The following is a 12,434-nucleotide window of genomic DNA, read 5'->3' as shown; positions in this document are numbered from 1 at the left end:
CAGTTAACTCGCAGGCCCTATCATATGGCCAGCCTTGCAAATAGTCTCACGATCTCTACACATTTCTCATCCACGAACCGATTCTAAATGTCTGCTACTTACCTAGATAGTAAAACTATGATTACTCCGCAAGTAGATATGAATCCCATCCAAGCCCCACCAAACGGTAGAACATGCTTGGTAGCATCGATTGTACCGGGCCAAGCGGCTTGTGCAGCCAGAAACCATAAGCGCTCTCTCACTGGCCGTTTGGAAATAAGATGCACAGTTGGATGGAGCAGATAGAGAGAAGGAGACTTTGCCCAAGTATTGTGCTAGCCGTAAGTTGAGTGGCGTCTGCAGATAAAAAGATTTACTGACAGCATGGATAGAAAGCACAGCTCTAAAACTTCTCCAGCGCCTAAACAGTGTCTCAGGGCCATCGCAGTTAAAAGGCTGAAGCAGAAGCAAGAATCAATCCTCATTTTCTTGGTATGTTACACAGAGGAACTATATCCCCAGTATAAAACAGATACCCATCCGGATCTAGGGGAAGGAAACTAACTCTGTGAACCTTGTGTAGGCCCCTGTGATAGTCTTTCCGAGTAAAGACATGGGGGGCTAACTGAATCTTGCACTCTACTTCGGGTGTTTCCGAGACGACCTGTCGCTCTACAAGGAATAGGCCCGCGACAAGAGCGAAGATATCCCACCATCCCATATAGAAACTGACATATAGCCACAGCTGCCAATAGTAGATCCAGTAAACGCATATCCGGGGTAACGCCCTCGATGCGGGCGAATATGGCTACCTCAAGGATCTCGGTAGACTTCGGCTCATGGTTTGTTTTCACACCAGCGTCTTGCAAGAAATTATTAATTAAAGCTTCGTACTGCTTCTTTATTACATTGGGAGTCGATTCTTGAACTTTTCTTCGTGACAGCCCGCTGTGTGAGGTAGGCAGCTCCGATCCATCCAGAAAGGTTGGTTTTGGAAACAAGAAGACTAAATGCGCTGTAAAGCTGGTCAAAACCAGCCCACTCCTAATTACGCATCATACTATATCATCGTGCTTGCAATGGATGGGAGGATATTGATGTAAAACAGTGGAACAAGATACTTTGAAAACTCGATGATAATTTCAGAAGTGAAGAAGGGAGTCCCAATGGACTGTATACACCAGAATAGTATGATCATTTTATGTGACTTAGTTACTTCCTCGACTGTAATCATGGTATTTCGTTATACAAAGAAATATTCCCGATCTCAAAGCGGGCTAGCACATGTACGATCAAGTTTCGGACCTCGCAGATCAGCTTTTGAAAAGAAAAATGACCCTATCCACGTTGTAGCTGAACGTCCGCCAACTACTTATATGTCTCCTTTCTTGGATGAAAGTACGAACAAAGGCGTGGACCCAAAGTGGGTCGGTCATGAAAATGGTCATTCAGCCCGTACAGACGAAATGGTCATAGCCCCGATATTGACTGGTGATTTCCAGATGCTTTAGGAAGCTGCTACCTGCCATTACTATGTTCGTTGGAGAGCACTTGACGTACCAGTAGTTATATTCGAAATACCGCGAACTGAACTGAAACGAAGAAAAAATAGGAAATGTTGCATTGATATCTTCGACATTCTGAACACTCTGTTTATCTACGCTTCTGCTAGATACACGTCCCTTTTCTTGACTTTGATGTAGTAAGGATGTGTCGGCGCACGTGTCGAACTGATAGCTCCGGAAACCATTTTCGCGTCTTTATCAGCATCAGAGATCTAAGAGGTCAGCAGTTGTCAGTATTGAAAGAGAAAGGGCGTTGAATAGAATCTCCCAGCTTACCTCCAGCTTCATCAACATCATGGACAATGCCTTGATCGTCTTTGCCCGAGCAAAATGCTGACCAATGCAAGTGTGCTTTCCACTTCCAAACCAAATTGCGCATCGCTCCATGACCTTTCGTTGCTCTTCACTTGCTTCTAGCCATCGTTCGGGCCGGAAGCTCTCGGCATCTGCGCCATAAACACCCTTGTCGAAGTGAATCACCCGTGACAGGCATCCGACGGTGGTTCCTGCTGGAATATGGTGGCCACATATCTCCATTCCGCCCTTTGGCACAACTCGATCCATGTTCAGCTGAAGTATCAATGCGTATCGCATACCTTCCTTGAAGACAGCATCGAGGTATGGAAGCTTTGACAACTCCTGAAGGGTTGGTGGGTAAGACATACTGTCTTCTAGAACAGCTTTGTCAAGCTCTTCCTGGAGACATCGGAGAGCGGCTGGATTTTTGAGCAAGTAGTATACTGTCCACGCCAGGTTGAAAGCTGTGGTATCAGCTCCAGCAAGCAGTGTCGTGAACGTCATTCCGATGACTCTCTCATGTGCAATGATGTCTGGATGCTCCTGTCTTGCTTTGATATAGAAATCCAGAAGGTCCACCTCTGTCGCGACCTTGTCCTCCTTCTTCTTCTCTTCCATCCGACTACTGACGCGCTCCAAGCACATGGCGACCAATTTTCCGCTAGGTCCAACAAAGAAGCTCAGCGCCCATGCAAACCACATGAAAACGGTGGGAAATGCAAATATATACATCCAAACTGAGGTGAAAGCGCGAATTGTTTTCATGGTCCCCCCGATATCCGTGGCTTGTTTCATGAACCCCATATCAGTAGAAAAGGCAATGTTGTTCATACTATCAATAGCCCAGTATGGAAACCATTCATTTATATCAACAAAGTCGCGATTTTCAAGGTTTTTTACCAGTTCTTCCGCGCTGTTGTTAATATGAGATTCGTAGTTCAGAACAGACCTCCAAGAAAAGGCTGGTGCAATCACTCTCTTGACATTTGTATGTTCCACTTCATCAACCATTCCCTCAAGTCCGGCAACGTTCTTTCCTTTAACCCAGCCAACAACACCCTTGTACATATTTCCCTTAAGAACAACATGTTAGTCGATTTTGTTTCTACTATGACATTTTTGTGCATAGACGGCCATGGGGGAATGCTTTACCTTGTGTAACAGAGGCTTAATTTGGTAAACCCTAGAGACTTCATTCGGGTCCCCCACACTAATATGACGAGGACCCGTGCGGATCATGGGACCATGGCGCTGATGCCACGAGTAAATAGTCTCGCCATAGTCGCCTTTCAGCAAATGGTATACTTTCCAATAATCGGTAAATTTGGCCAGAAATGGTCCTGGGATGGCAGCGAGTCTTCGTTCAATGATAATAATCTGGACAACAATAGTTATTCCCAAACATGCCGCAGCAACCGGAAGCATGGTCATGGTAGTGATAATCCAGTATTAGAGATGGCGTGTTAGTTCGAGAAATGGCTTTTTGGTATGTATATATACACAGAAAGTAGCTGCCAAGCAATTTGTATGCCCAACTCATATCGCATAGTGGCTGTTGGTACTGCTTCTTCTTTTGGATGCTTGCAGAGTTGCTAAGAAAAACACCTTAGTCTACACACCATCATGAAATTACTCAAAATATTATCTGCATAGAGACTAAAGGAGCAAAGTCCAGTGGCCAAATATCAATGTGCAACCAAACCAACGGCACCACTATTAATATATCCAATTTTATAGTCTGTTTGACTGTTTGACAACCAAAAAATATACGGATTGCGGAGGCCATGCGCTGTCTATGCCCTCCATATGACTGGCGAATGAGTAAAATTTTTCTTTTTCGATGACCTACAAAGTAGAGAAGGACACAAGGCACAGACAGACAGTTTCCATGATCAGCCTTACCCTCAGCAAGTATCTACAATATTCTGTCCTAGAGGTGCGTACATAAGGCCTGTGGTGAGTTACTGCAAATTATCTACCCCGCTGTAGCCGTGCTGAAGATACAGGTTTGAGAATAAGTCTCTATATCTCTAGTGATATCTATTCAGCCAATGATACTCAACCTAGACGCCACAAATCAGCAGGCTTCCCGTATCTGTTGCTTCTGTAGAACTATAAATCCTTCCGGTCGATTTGCCTCAATATTTAGTCTATCTAACCCTTTTTGAACATGTACAAAGTATGAAAATAAAAATATCATTCCTCAAGGATCAAAGTATCCCATCCTAATTGGCCTTTCCGATCGCACTAGTGAATCTGGCTTCAGCTTCACATACTAGACACGTCACAAGACGGGCAAAATTTAGTGCTAGCGTAAACCAAAGCGATGAACTCCGCACGAGGCGTCCGTTCGCCGATCGGATTTGTTAGACGATCAAGGGCTTACGCAGAATACCCCGCAACACCTGGCCGAGAAGGGCACCAACTACTAGTGATATTGGAGACACTAGTAATACATTTTGTTCTTTTACGGCACAGGGCAAGATACGTTACCAATTACACATAGTCACTACCTAACTTCAAATGTTGACACTCTTCATATTGAATGGTTACGATTCGAAACGGTTTCTGATAGAACCCATTTCTTGCCTATCTAGTAAGATCATTACATACCATTATGGCCTGCATAAAGTGGGATCTCTTGGCCGGGCTGGCATGACAGGATGCATACATATATGTATGGAGTACAGAGTACAGTAGTAATTGCACACCGCTGATACCGCCTTCCTAAAATGTATAACATGTATGGATAGAACTACCTGGAAACAGTATAGGAAGCAGCGGTTTTTGTAGACAGATTACTGTGTTATTTTCTTCTTGACTCTTAAAGCTAGTGCTCTTATAGATGCAGTAATAGTAGAGATGATTATACTTTATGGAGATTCTTTTGACAGGCAGAATATTAGGTAATCCTAGGGGTGTGGGGCGGGATGCATACATATATATATATGGAGTACGGGGTATTCGAGATCGAATGATCCAGAAATGCTAATTTATAGTCACTTGCTGGGATACCATAACTTTCTAGAGGAATTGTACTATCGTTTTAACGCTCGTTTCTACTTCCTGTGCGAATATGTGACCTACTACACAAGAAAAAAAAAAATCTTCATTTATGTTACAATACTGGATATCAAACAGCCTCCAAGGTGACTCGTTCGCCGAGAAAAATAACTAGGGTCTGGTCTGGGGTGCGGCTAGTTTAGATTACACGTATATCATCATATCCATAAATAAAATCCTTACCGCACTATAATATTGAGATCTATCAGAAGGGATAGACAAATGCGGTATGCGGTACAATGATGAAAGGCGCATGCGCAAGCCCTTGTGACTAGGTATGTCCTGATTGGCACGTCAATCACATTGACAAATGAAACTGCCAAAGCAAAACTTTGGAAACAAAATAGGATAATCCACAGTACTGTGCGTAAGAGTGTGGAAATCAAACACCCGTTGGACAAAGTGGACCGTATTTTGTCCCAGATAGAGCTCGCTGGTACCACGAAGGACTGCCCACACAAGTCGGGCAGTAAAACAGACCCGTCGGATCGTACTTCTTCTTGATTGCTGCAAGGCGAGGATAGTTGGTACCATAGAAATTAGTAAGCCACAAGGGGTCGTTGCGGTCGGCCTTTTTAGTTGTTAGTATAAGACTTCGGCAATGATTGATGGAATACATACCTCATTCATGTAGCTACCTAGGGTTGGGGTCAACTGAGTCATGGCTGCTCCCTTGTTGTAGGTGATATCGTCCTTGACGGATTGGGAAGTGGAGTCGTCTGCCCAGCCTCTAGCGACAACGTTCACCATGTAGGTAGAGCGCCACGCAGGGTTGAGACCGGAGTGCTTATCAGCCCCATCAGTGAGGACCTTGCCACCGGCAATAAGCTCCATATTGGTGATTGCATATTCGTTCGGTTCACCTGCCGTAACTCCGATCATGTTGCGCAGTCGAGTGTGGTTAGAAGCCAAAGCAGCTTTTCCCATCATCCGCGAAGTGAGAGCTGAGTGTGATGATCCAACATTCTGCTTCACACCCGACATAGCCTGGTAATAGGCTGCGTATGTTGGGAACTCATACCATGAAACGGATACATCGAGGGAAGTACCATTGTACTTCTGCAGCTTCTTCAGAACTGGGTCAAAGATTTTCTGGGCATTAGCCAGCGACTTGCCCATAATTGCAATGGCATGAGTATAACCAACGGTCTTGTTGGAAAACAGCTGCATAGGGCTGTTAATAGACCAGGATCCGTACCCAGAGAATCCGCCATCCATGATACTAGGATATTGCTCGTAGATATCGGTGATAGCCTCCAATAGTGAATCGGTATCCTTGTCAATCAGACTGATCGTGAGGGCCTGTCCCACAACAGTCTTGCTGGGGTAGACTTTAAACGTCATGGAGATAACGACGCCATAGCTGCCGCCTCCACCACCACGAATGGCAAAGTAGAGATCCGAATTCTGGCATGCATTAGCTGTAACGATAGAGCCATTCGCTAGTACAACCTGAGCTTCTAGCACTTGGTCTGCAGCAAGACCATAGTCACGGCTAGCCGGCGAGTGACCACCTCCTGATGTGTAACCGCCAATGCAGCCAACGGTCTTCACGTAAGGAGATATTAGCATCGTCCATTTATCATCACGCAATTGTGGATATAATATGGGCTTTCATACCGGATCACCTCCACCGACAATTATGACATTGCGCTTGAATGCCACATTGTATACATCTCCCCAAACATACCCTCCGGCAATGGTAATTGCAGAGCCTTTCCAACCGCTGTGTGTGCACTTATCGGAAGCAGCGTAGGTCTCATGGAAAGTGATTCCCTTCTGGATATATTTGATCCAAATTTGGAGTGCTCCATAACCTTCGCTCCTATCATCGACTTAAAAGTCAGTGGATAGATTATTTATGGATGATTTGATGGGTAGAACTGACTTTCCCAACATATCATGTCCCGTATTTCTTATAACCAGGCGAACGTTGTTCTTTTTCGCAAATGCTATGCCAGCTGCTAGCTCTGCGGGCTCTGTTGCATTGATTGTGTAAATCGGGGCGGGCCCCAGGGTACATGTTCCAGGCTCTGTGCCTGAGCTCAGGTCAACAGCAGGGCATGGGTCGGCTGTAGGATAAACGTATCCGACCGGGGAAAGCTCTTGGAATGTAGAATTGGACCATTGCGAGTAGACGTGGGCGCACTCCTCGGTGTCCTGGTAAGTACCGGGGTAGCACGAAATAGCGACTGGGAGATTGTGGATAAGTTTCCCGGATACTGTTTTATTGAGCGCAGTCCAAGTGTCAACAGAAGGCCAGCATGAGTCGCCTGGAGTCTTCGGAGAAAGTCAATATAGGCACACAGATAAGCCACTACTCGCTGTCGGTCTCAAATATATGACTTACGCATTTGCACGAGGCCTGAGCACTCGCATAGCCGATGCCGGCGAAAGCTAGAAGGGAGAAAACTCTCGGCACCATGGCGAAATTCAGCTGTCCCAAGGGAGTAGCGGATCGGAAAAAAACTTCTAACAGATCCAAAGCAGACGAGCTGCTCAGTCGAATATTTAAGGGGCGGTTGGCGGCAGGGCGCGCGGATCGAATAACTTCCGAGCACCGTTGAGCGTACGAATGTAGCCAGCACAGGTTCAGTGTCGCATCAGCTCATCTTGCGACAATTTCCGGTCTAATTGAAGAGTGGAAACTCTTAGCGTTGTTGAAGTCCATTCTATGTTGTGGTCTGTGTGGTCTGTGTGGGTCAGGGTTCATGAAGTTGATATATTCTCAATTATCTTTGACTTTGAAGAACATGGGGGGGAAAACAATTCTTCCTAGGTTAGAGTAAAGAACATAAGGTTATTTGATGAAGAAATTGAGCGTCAGAGTCATGTGATAGAAGACGCCTTTTTATTTCTTCACGATGTGACAATGAAAGCCATGTCACAAACAATGCAGCCATGAAGCACACTGGGCTTGAAACTACCGTTAGAGGGCTAAGCCGTTGTGGCTAAACCGCGGGGCCGCTAGATATATATTACCACCAATCACACTAATCAAGGATAATTATAACCGACCTCGCTTGGAGATTTTAGCCTACTAGTCCCCAACAAAATACATAGATTAAACTATGATCTGCTCCCACTTGATCTTTTGCCCGTAAACCCCGGATACTTCCGATCACCTGGGGAGCAGAGACTATCGAAGATTGGTCCCATTTTTTTAATTTCTTTAACTGATATCAATATTGAAATTCTATCTGAAAAGGATCCCAATGATTCCCCTCGACTATTTTAAAAAGGGTGAATGTAAGGGGTGAAATTGTTAATCTAACGACAGGGATTATGAAATTGTTCATTAATTTTTTGACGCACTGCTGCAGATCTTGCCTCTTTGTACATTCCAATATCCACAAACTAGCCCCTCGATAGATGAATTGACGGATGACTGTTGGTCTCATTTAATTGGGGGCCGGTCTCGATTACCCGCAGAGCATGGGCTAAAATGCGGGTTCTACAACCCGCTTGTGGTACTTTGGTTGACCATAATATATATTCTTTTCAGCAACCAATTCGTATTCCGGTACTTTCGACCAGAGTATATATTTTTTCAGCTGTCAATTCGTATTTTGGTACTTTGGTTGACCAGGATATGTTGTATTTACTTTTTCCCCAGTCAATGCGTATTCCGTCATGCTGCATATTACTATTCTCGGCCGGAGCTTTGTCGGTCATTAGTCGACAAGGATCTGTTGCATTCGGAATATTATTCTTTTACTTCCACATATAGAATTTGCTTTCTATACAATTATGCAAACACTGCTGGGTCTTTCTTTTCCCTCAGCCTTCCACATGATGGACGTCTAAGGTCATTTGGAATCACCATATTCTGGTTGTTCCTTCACAACAGGAATTGTTAAAACTTGCACATCCTGACTGCTGTGGCCATGATCAGTGCACCTGCCCCCCAGGGAGTGGCCACCCAGCTCTCGGTAACTGGCCTCATAGCCGTCACTTGGGTTGGAGTAGCACTGGGTGTTGTCTTCACAGTTGCTCGCATCACAGTTCGGATAAAATATATGAAGTCCCTCCTAGCCGATGACTACTTCATGCTTCTTGCCTTGGCTTTCCTCATTACCAACGCAATCCTACAAACCATACAGGCGCCTCATCTGTATTATATGATACTTCGCCGTACAGAGCCTGATCTCGTTTACCACGCGGTGCACTATACACGCTTGGAATTTTTTATCATTGGTATATTTTGGTCCGTACTATGGAGTGTCAAAGGAGCCTTTCTGGCACTCTTTTGGATGTTGTCTGATGGACTGCCTCGGTATCGCCGGGTATGGTGGATCATTACAATCTTCGCGGTATTGGCATATATCGGATGCTGGTTAGCTTCAATACTAAACTGCCATCCGCCGTCAGACTACTTTAAATTTGGTATGGTATTCACTATATGGCAATGGCTTTGGGAGGGCAGTTTCTCACATTTCACAGGAAAATGCACCAAGCCAATTGACCAGAAGGGATCCGTCATCTCTATATCCTATAGTACAACGGTTGATATAATGACAGATTTGTTAAGTATGAGTTCCTACCGCCGCGATGTTTAGAGAAAATAAAATTGACAAAGCCATGTACTAGTCATGTCTCTTCCCTTAAGTCTCATTTGGGGTACGAGAGTCAACGTCCAGCAAAAGATCGGGTTAGCGATTGTTTTCAGTTTCGGATTTGTTATTATCGCGGCCGCAATTGTTCGCGCTATAAAGATCACCGGTAAAGCATACTCGGATCAAGCCGCCCTTGCTATATGGAGTATTGCTGAGTCGTCAATATGCAAGTGACTCCCATCTTGGAACTACCATGGAAGTATGCTAATTTTAGTAAAGCTATAATCGTCGGATGCCTCCCCCCATTCCGGGCTATAATTTCGAAAGGGCCAAGCAGTATCCAGTACCGCTACGGGTTTTCGAGTGGCAATTCGGCTTCCCACCCTATTTCGCCGCACGGCAAACTCCGTCCCACTACAACAAATTGGAGCGAGGTTCCGTTGCCCGTGCAGGATTACCACAACCTAGATTTTGAGATGCATACACCGCAAGCCGTGCATATTAACGGAGGCCAGGTTGGCGGACACCCAAACAACCCGAAAGATAGGCCGCGAAGGATGGACCTTGAAATCAAAATGGTGCAGGAATTTGTGAGTTATTCTTGAGTGACCTGGGGTACATATTCAGAGCTAATGTTCGGCCTATAGAGCGTGGTTGCCTCGAAGTAATTTTCTATTTGGTGATATCTAGGTGGGATACTATATGACTTGGGATGTCGAAGGACAATCATCAAAAAAAAGTTCAATTTCACAACTTCAGCAATAGTGCGACCAAAAACCAAAAACCAAAAACACTACGGAAGTCTTTCGTGGAGAGGGATTGGACGACGAGTTCGGCTGTAGGATTGCGATTATACCGGGAAAGAAACATGGAGGCACGGCCCATCGTGACATTTATCTAATGCGCCCTGATAGGCTAACTTGATCTCCATCGAAGCGCTCGAAGATTGGTTTTGTGTCACCAAATTCTTGTGTTCTAGAATTTTTTTACAACAATGCTCTCCTGGAAGCTCGTGGACCACACAATTACAGTCCCAGGGGTGGAGCATGACACCAGACGTCAGCCGAGCACTGCCAATTGGGGCCTCTACCCCGAAAGTACGATGGTGATTGCTAGGCTCACTTCGTAAGTACTGGTTGTCAGTCAACCAGGAAATTATGTTGAGCTTCGAAGGGTAGTTCATTTTCATGACATTGATCGCGTGGCTCTTGGTGATCCATGTGGCATGGTACGCGAGAGATTAGCCCAGCCTTGTAGCTCGGTATTTCCCCTAGAAGTTCTGGATAAGCTTGAAAAAAACGGGGTTCGACTGTCCAGCATCGCAAATCGTTCACCCGTTTGCTAAATTCGGCTGAGAAGGCATATAATTCGGTATGCGTATTCCAGGTGTATAGGCTTTGTGGTCCCGAGGGCCATGAAAATCGAAAGCAAGACCGCATGTAGGCAAGACATCTGTCCTGGGCATACTTCTGTGGCCACACCAACAAATGTTCACGAAATCCAGGCCTATAAAGAGAAATGGGATCATGTGATGAGATACTTTGGAAATTGTAGAGCCAAGACCAAGAGCGAATCCTCACCATACATAATACTCCGCATGAGGGACATGATCGATGACCATTTGAGAAGGTCTGCAGTGTTGATATATTAGTCCCGGAACGCAATGCAGGGTCATATGCTCCACATATCTTTGACGCAGGAATGTAGGGACCTCATACGTATATTCTCCCCTAACCAAGTACTACCAATATAGAAAATATGAATACCGGTATCCTAACACGCGCTCATATTAGGCAACAACCTACCAAGAGTTGCAATCTTGATACATATAGCATGGCAAGTCTGTCGGCCGCTCCATAAGTCCGAAAGACTTGCTCATCCATACGACGAATAGCTTGCCAGGTGGGATCGAGCAAATCTTTCTCTAGTACTGAATGCCAACCGTGCATGACCGCCGTGATCATGACGTTTTCATCATGAGCCTTCTGTAGTTGGCCCGAGAGGAGTGGACCGCTATCTCTTGATGAATTCAGCGCTGTATATGTAATATTCCCCATTGAGTTCCAAATAGATTGCGAATCATTCATTGTAGAAGACTGCAAGATAGCCGGTGCTAGCGGTTCAAAGGTTTTGGCGAGGGCTGATTTGTGAGAATATCCTGCATGGAGAAAGTATGGGTCTTGCGGAAGGGTCATATTCGTGATCAACAGACAAGGATCCGTGGTATTGGCAAAATTTGGTTCTATTTGCTCTGGGTTGTGCGGCACAGAGACAAGCGTTGCAAATTCACCACCTTTTTGCTGGAACGGTTCCACAGCTTCAAGCAGCTCGTCGAGGTCTGTGCTATATGAGCCCCAAGCGAATTGATCTTTATCCATATGATGTTCAGCAGTCCTTATCGGTTCTTTATCGTTGTTGTTGGTCGGTGATCGAAAGTTCTTCTCCTGGCCATTGACCTCATCTAAAGTAGTCGCAACAGATGTAGGATTGACGGGCGACCTATTAGCGCGTTCATTGTAGTTTCGAAGAGATGACTGAGCTAGCTCGGCTATATTTGTTAAGGTAGACCGGAGCTGCTGGGAATCGTTGTAATTTTCGTCAGCCTGCTGCATGAGGCGTTGGACCTTTTCGGGGTCATTGGAAGGAGCACGGCTAGCCTCAACCAACTTTTCCAAGTGAGAAATATAAGTTTTTGTCTTCTCGCGAGAGCTTTTGCGAAACTTCCGATCAGCCAATCTTTTCCGTGCTCGTTGGTCCGGAGTCAAAGTGCTCGATTTCGTTTCTTCTTTATTCGCATTCATCTTGAAAGTAGTAACCCGGCTTGGCAAATTGCAGGACAAGAAGGATGGTTGCAGTCGATAAGATGAAAAGATGTATGTAGCCATTTAGCACCGAGGACCTAGGCCTTCTGCACACCAGTAAACCTAAAACGCGGGGTAGGTTAATCACGGAACCATTTTGGTCCTATTGATCC

General features: G+C 45.3%; 5 protein-coding genes across 5 annotated transcripts; 1 reads left to right on the top strand and 4 right to left on the bottom strand.

Annotated features, from left to right (window-relative positions):
• Positions 1-102: 102 nt before the first annotated feature.
• On the bottom strand, positions 103-464 carry N7479_010371 (uncharacterized protein; the record flags this gene model as incomplete). The annotated part of the gene is made up of 2 exons (XM_057258062.1): positions 103-336; positions 357-464. 2 exons carry the CDS (start codon positions 462-464, stop codon positions 103-105), a joined length of 342 nt encoding a protein of 113 aa, XP_057105520.1.
• Positions 465-1,636: 1,172 nt separating this feature from the next.
• Positions 1,637-3,272, bottom strand: N7479_010370 (Cytochrome P450; the record flags this gene model as incomplete). The annotated part of the gene is made up of 3 exons (XM_057258061.1): positions 1,637-1,756; positions 1,821-2,915; positions 2,994-3,272. The coding sequence occupies 3 exons, from the start codon at positions 3,270-3,272 to the stop codon at positions 1,637-1,639; spliced, it is 1,494 nt and encodes a 497-aa protein (XP_057105519.1).
• Positions 3,273-5,286: 2,014 nt separating this feature from the next.
• N7479_010369 (uncharacterized protein) lies at positions 5,287-7,329 on the bottom strand (the record flags this gene model as incomplete). The annotated part of the gene is made up of 5 exons (XM_057258060.1): positions 5,287-5,475; positions 5,526-6,452; positions 6,525-6,729; positions 6,793-7,184; positions 7,255-7,329. 5 exons carry the CDS (start codon positions 7,327-7,329, stop codon positions 5,287-5,289), a joined length of 1,788 nt encoding a protein of 595 aa, XP_057105518.1.
• A 2,355-nt stretch (positions 7,330-9,684) lies between these two features.
• Positions 9,685-10,128, top strand: N7479_010368 (uncharacterized protein; the record flags this gene model as incomplete). The annotated part of the gene is made up of 2 exons (XM_057258059.1): positions 9,685-10,050; positions 10,108-10,128. 2 exons carry the CDS (start codon positions 9,685-9,687, stop codon positions 10,126-10,128), a joined length of 387 nt encoding a protein of 128 aa, XP_057105517.1.
• A 1,116-nt stretch (positions 10,129-11,244) lies between these two features.
• On the bottom strand, positions 11,245-12,261 carry N7479_010367 (uncharacterized protein; the record flags this gene model as incomplete). The annotated part of the gene is made up of 1 exon (XM_057258058.1): positions 11,245-12,261. The coding sequence occupies one exon, from the start codon at positions 12,259-12,261 to the stop codon at positions 11,245-11,247; it is 1,017 nt and encodes a 338-aa protein (XP_057105516.1).
• Positions 12,262-12,434: the final 173 nt, after the last annotated feature.

The sequence above is a fragment of the Penicillium vulpinum genome (genome assembly GCF_028829585.1).
Source record: "Penicillium vulpinum strain IBT 29486 chromosome Unknown utg000004l_segment0_segment0, whole genome shotgun sequence".
Classification (NCBI taxonomy): Eukaryota; Fungi; Ascomycota; class Eurotiomycetes; order Eurotiales; family Aspergillaceae; genus Penicillium; species Penicillium vulpinum.
This window is presented reverse-complemented; position numbering and strand designations above follow the sequence as displayed.